Genomic DNA, 5,762 nt, shown 5'->3' with positions numbered 1-5,762 from the left:
AGTACCCGTTTTTGCTAACTATAAGAAATTCAAAGATTTTCACTTTAAATGAATGGTAATTGCTTCTCCGCTTTATAGCATAGCCTTAAGAAAGTGTTCATAGGAATGCTCTACTTTTGGATAGTGGGGGATACCTGTACTTGTCCTAAAACTGATAATACACCTTTCAGGGAAGTCTAACTTCCCACATATAGGAATCCCATTTTATTATTTCATTAAGGAAAGCCTTTAAAAGATTTAAATGTATATTGCAATCCAGTGAATTAAGGCTTTTGTAGTCAGCATAGGTATTTAATTGGGTACACTTCCAGGAAAAAAAATATGGCCTCTAGCTACTCAGAGTCAGACCATTGAAAGAACGTATACATCTTCACCTTATTACTTATGAGAACTTGGAAGTAAGGCACATTTTTTGGCTCATGAATTTTGACTAATTCTCATTCTGAATAGAACATTTCTCAGAGCAAGCTTCATGTCCTTATTACGAAGACTATAGATCAGGGGATTAAAGAGAGGAGTCATTACTGAATACACCAGGGTGAGGATCTTCTGCATCAAAGTTGGGATGCCATATGTAGGGCTCACGTACATTACCATGACTGTCCCATAGAAAAGAGACACCACAGCTAAATGAGAACCACAGGTGGAAAAGGCCTTTCTCCGACCAGCTGCAGAAGGGACCTGAAAAACAGCTCTGAGCAACAGAGTGTAGGATCGAAGAATATACATAATAGTGAAAAAGAGGACAAGGGAGCTCTGAGTATAGAAAATAAACTCAGTAATGGGGGCTGGAGCACAGGACAGAGCCATCAGTGGGTCCATGTCACACAGGAAGTGATCAATGATATTGGATGCACAGAAGGGGAGTTGGGAGATGAAGAAAATGGGGATTGGGTAGCCAAGGAATCCGATGATCCAGCATAGAGACACCAGCAGCCCACAGAATTTCCCAGTCATGATGGTGGGGTAGTGCAGTGGGTGGCAGATGGCCAGGTACCGATCATAAGCCATTATTGCCAGAAAAAGACATTCTGTTGTGCCGAGGGAAAAGAAGAAATAGAACTGGAGGAAGCAGCCAGAAAATGAGATGGCCTTGGTTTTGGAGAGAATGTTGGTTAACATGTTAGGAACAGTGGAGGAAACATACCAGATCTCAAGGAAGGCAAAGTTTCCCAACAGAAAGTACATAGGTGTGTGTAGTCGTGGGTCCCATCTCACTGCACAGATAATGGCTCCATTCCCCAGCAAGGTCAAGACATAAATCACCAAAAACAGTGAGAAGAGGAAAATCTGTATTTCCCAGCAACCAGGGAATCCCAGGAGAACAAACTCAGTCACAAGGTGTGTTGCTGACCTGTTCATGGGTCTTAAATCTATGAAGAAGAAAGACATGAGTGTAAACTCAAGTTGACTTGCTTCCTACTTATCTCAAGGACTTTATTGAGAAGGGAACTTAAACTCTACAGGAAAAATGTAGGGTGGCCCACAAATGTATACACACACTTTGAATAATTATCAAGGCAGTGTTTATGAAAATACATTTCATTTTCAAAATTGAGCTATCAGCTTGTTACAATACATGTACATTTTTTGTGGACACCCTTTATATGAGATATTTTGAGACCAGATGGGAATAAATCCCCTTATTTTGGAATGATTGTGGTTCTAAATCTCAGTATTAGTTTTCTAGAATCCAAATGCAGCAGTAATTTTCCACACCAGTGGTACAACCAGACAAATTCATTTCAGTTTTGCTTTGCTCCTTAAGAAGAAAATTTCAGATTTGAGTTTGTTTTTCTAAAGGTCTTTATGCACAAATTCATCCACTTCCTTATTCAGCTTACATTGTTAAAAAAGGGGGGGGGGATATATTTTGAGGGCAGCTGGTGTAATTGTGGGTTAAATCCTTGGCAACCGAACAGAATTAGTGGAATTGCACATGGATATAAAACTTACTCCAGGACACTGGCTTTTCAGAATAGTCTAATCAACTGAATTAATTGTCACAGATGTCACTACACTCAAGACTCAAGGATGTTCTTAAATTTTACTTCAAAGATTTTCTTTTAAAATATCACTCTAACCAGTTGAGTGACACCTAAAAAAATGTACTAAAGACCCAACATATAAAATACCTTTGCTCTAAAGGATGAATGAGAATATTATTTGCAAATGTTTATCTTCATGTTTTTTACACATGCTATACAAAATGAGCTGTCTTACTTTTCATATTCAGATCCTACCTAGATAAAATAAAGAAAATGGTGCTTTCAATACAAAGTTTAGTTTATATAGTAAGTATTTTTAGGTGATAGGAACAAAGGGATTGGAGATCAAATGGGGTTTATCTTCAGTTTTATCTTGTAAAATTAATTTTGTTCTATGAAAGGGAAGAGAGGACATTTTCAAATATTTAGACAGGTGGATACTTTTCTGTAATATTTAAGAATTTATATTTAAGAGTTAAACAAAAATTTACAAATCTTGGTGTTTTAGCAACAGAGTAATCTTGCAATTGATTAATATTAAAAAGGCATTGATTTTTAGTCTTAAAAATAATAGTTTCAATATTGAGTTTTCTTTTTAAATTCAGATTTCTTGCCTTGTATATTTAATGTCACCAGTCATAACTTTGTCAGGAATGGAAGATAAAGAAATTTGAAAGGCAAAGAACAGAGAAGGAATTGAGATTTGAACTTCAATACAGTATCACTAGTCCCCTGTTGGTGGTTTTTAAGAAGCATAAAAAGAAGGAGGTTTGCCGAAACCGGTTTGGCTCAGTGGATAGAGCGTCGGCCTGCGGACTGAAGGGTCCCAGGTTCGATTCCGGTCGAGGGCATGTACCTGGGTTGCGGGCACATCCCCAGTAGGAGATGTGCAGGAGGCAGCTGACCGATGTTTCTCTCTCATCGATGTTTCTAACTCTCTATCTCTCTCCCTTCCTCTCTGTAAAAAAATCAATAAAATATATTAAAAAAAAAAAAAGGAGGTTTGCCCTGGCCGGTTTGGCTCAGTGGATAGAGCGTTGGCCTGTGGACTGAAGGGTCCCAGGTTAGATTCCTGCCAAGGGCACATGCCGGGATCCCCAGTGGGGGACGTGCAGGAGGGAGCCAATCAATGATTCTCTCTCATCATTAATATTTCTAACTCTCTTTCCCTCTCCCTTCCTCTCTGAAATCAATAAAGATATATTTTTTTTAAAAAAGGAGGTTTGAGCCTTGGCCAGTATGGCTCAGTTGGGAGAGAAGTCCTGTGTACCTAAGGGTTGTGTTTCCATTCCCAGTCAGTGCACATACCTAGATTTCAGGTTTGATCCCTGGTCTAGGCACATGTAAGAAGCAACTGTTCTGTTTCTCTCTCACATCAATGTTTCTCTCTCCCTCTCCCTTCTTCTTCTTCTCTCTCTCTCTCTCATCAATGAAGAACATGTCTTTGGGTGAGGATAAAAAAAATAAAAAAGGAGATTTCAGCATCCAAATTCTAAAGTACAGTTTTGCAATCACTGTTGAATTTAAAGGCATTTTTTAAAAAAATCCTCACCAGAGAATATTTTTCCATTAATTTTTTTTTTTAGAGAGAGTGGAAGAGAGAGGAAAAGACAGAGAGAAATATTGATGTGAAAGAAACACATCAGTTGGCTGCCTCCTTCAGAGCCTCGATCAGGGTCCAGGCTGGGGAGGAGCCTGCAACCGAGGTATATGCCCCTGACCAGAATTGAATACGGGACTCTTAAGTCCGCATACCAACCCTCTACCCATTGAGCCAAACTGACCAGGGCCAAAGGCATTTTTTGACATTTTTAAAAGTCACCTTTACTGAATAAGGTGCTCAATTTATGATTCTCAAACTGTTATTTATGAAGTATAAATAAATCATTTTCCCTTCTGTGAGTCATGAACTAAGTCCAGTTCATAGATTTAAACCAGGAAGCAGATTCATGAGATCCTTGCTTCCTGTCCTTCTTCCTGAAAAATGGACTGTGTCTGCTTACTGTGAATAACAGTTCAGGACACTCTCCATTATACACGGACAACTTCATACCTCATTTTGTCTTTTCTACCACCAGTCCATATAAGATTTATTACTAGCAACATTATTTTTCTTGTAGCCTTTGGTGAAAGTGAAGATAAGTAATGAGATGTTCAAAGGGTGAGGAGCTTAGTGGAAAAGAGTAATCAATTTTCATTTTAATCGTTGATAGAATAAACTGACCTTTTCAAGCATAACTCTACCCTCCAAAGCCTCCAAAATTACTTGCTGGGAATAGTTAGGGTATTAGAATGGAATGTTCACCATTTTATGCCATAAACATACTGTTTCTTATGTTTTTGGGATTCATAAATTATCATATGAGCTATAATCTTAGGGGACTAGCTCTTTCATACTCTCTTTTCCAATAAAAGAAATCAATCAATCAATCAATCAATCAATTCACCAGTCTACCCACCTCAAGAATAAAAACTTGATTACATAGTCTTCTTCCAAATCTCCCTCACTTGGTATACTGTCTTCTCAGGTAGTCTGAGAGAAGAGTATATACCACCTGATTACTCCTGGAAAGTGCGATTATTTTCAGAAAGATGGTCCCTAATAAGCAAAATCACAGAAGTTGGAAAAAAAAATGGTGCAGACGATCTCTTTTAACTACACATTTTACAGACAGGCTTCACAGAGGGTGCATGACTTTTCACCCAATGAACATTAAGTGTCCTATATTCACAGATGGAACGTTTACACTATCCCACTGTAGAGGAACAATGACTAATCAGATTTTATAAAGTAAAAGGCACTCTGCACTATATCACAGCAGCAGTTGTAATGTGGAAAACTAGTCCTTTTTCTCCTACATACAGTGATGGATTTGTTGGCTCAGCTTGGAGAGAGGGATGGGCACAGTGGTGCTGAACATAAAGGCATCTCCTTTTCATTGGCTTCAATGATGAAAAGTCCAGCTGAGGGCACTCTCTGTGGTTCATTGGACTTCCTTCATTTCTGGAGGTTCCAGATGCTTGTTTTCTAGGAGTTGGCTCAGACATTTAACATGTGAAGCAGTGGTTTAATCTATGTTTCCTCTCAGGGATTTTTCTAAAACTCCATGTCTCTCCCCAAGTGGTCTCAGTGGCTTCTTTAAGTGTCCCCTGGAGTGCAGCCTCTCTCCAATCTTTGGAGCTCATCCAGTTCCTAGGGGTGGCCAGAGTAAAGAAAACAAAATCCATTCTACCCCAGCCCGTGGCAATCACCATGCTACTTTCTGTCTCTAAAATTTACTACTTTAGATACCGCGTATAACTAGAATCACACAAAATTTGTACTTTTGTAATTGGCTTATTTCACATAGTATAATCTCTTCAAGGTTCATTGATGTTGTAGCATGTGTCAGAATTTCGTTCCTTTTAAAGGCTGAATAATATTTCTTTGTTAGCTCATTTGAGTCTACATATGAGTGAAATCAGATGGTATTTGTTTTTCTCTGACTGGCTTATTTCACTTAGCATAATGTTCTCCAGGTCCATCTAAGCTGTCGCAAAGGGTAAAATTTCCTTCTTTTTTTATGAGTGAGGAGTACTATATTGTGTAAATGTACCACGGCATTTTTACCCACTCATCTACTGATGGACACTTGGGCTGCTCCCAAATCTTGGCTATTATAAATAATGTTGCCATGAACATTGGGGTGCATCTAGTCTTTCAAATTAGTGTTTTGGGTTTCTTCATATAAATTTATAGAAGTGGGATCACTGAGTCATAAGGCAGTTTCATTT

The 5,762-nt window shown here is 38.5% G+C and overlaps 1 protein-coding gene across 1 annotated transcript; it reads right to left on the bottom strand.

Annotated features, from left to right (window-relative positions):
• Nucleotides 1-417: 417 nt before the first annotated feature.
• Nucleotides 418-1,392, bottom strand: LOC308531288 (olfactory receptor 11H4; the record flags this gene model as incomplete). The annotated part of the gene is made up of 1 exon (XM_081108242.1): nucleotides 418-1,392. One exon carries the CDS (start codon nucleotides 1,390-1,392, stop codon nucleotides 418-420), a length of 975 nt encoding a protein of 324 aa, XP_080964368.1.
• Nucleotides 1,393-5,762: the final 4,370 nt, after the last annotated feature.

This window comes from Myotis nattereri (genome assembly GCF_964212035.1).
Source record: "Myotis nattereri genome assembly, chromosome: 1".
Lineage (NCBI taxonomy): Eukaryota > Metazoa > Chordata > Mammalia > Chiroptera > Vespertilionidae > Myotis > Myotis nattereri.
The sequence above is the reverse complement of the archived record's forward strand: the minus strand, read 5'-3'. Positions and strand labels throughout refer to the sequence as shown.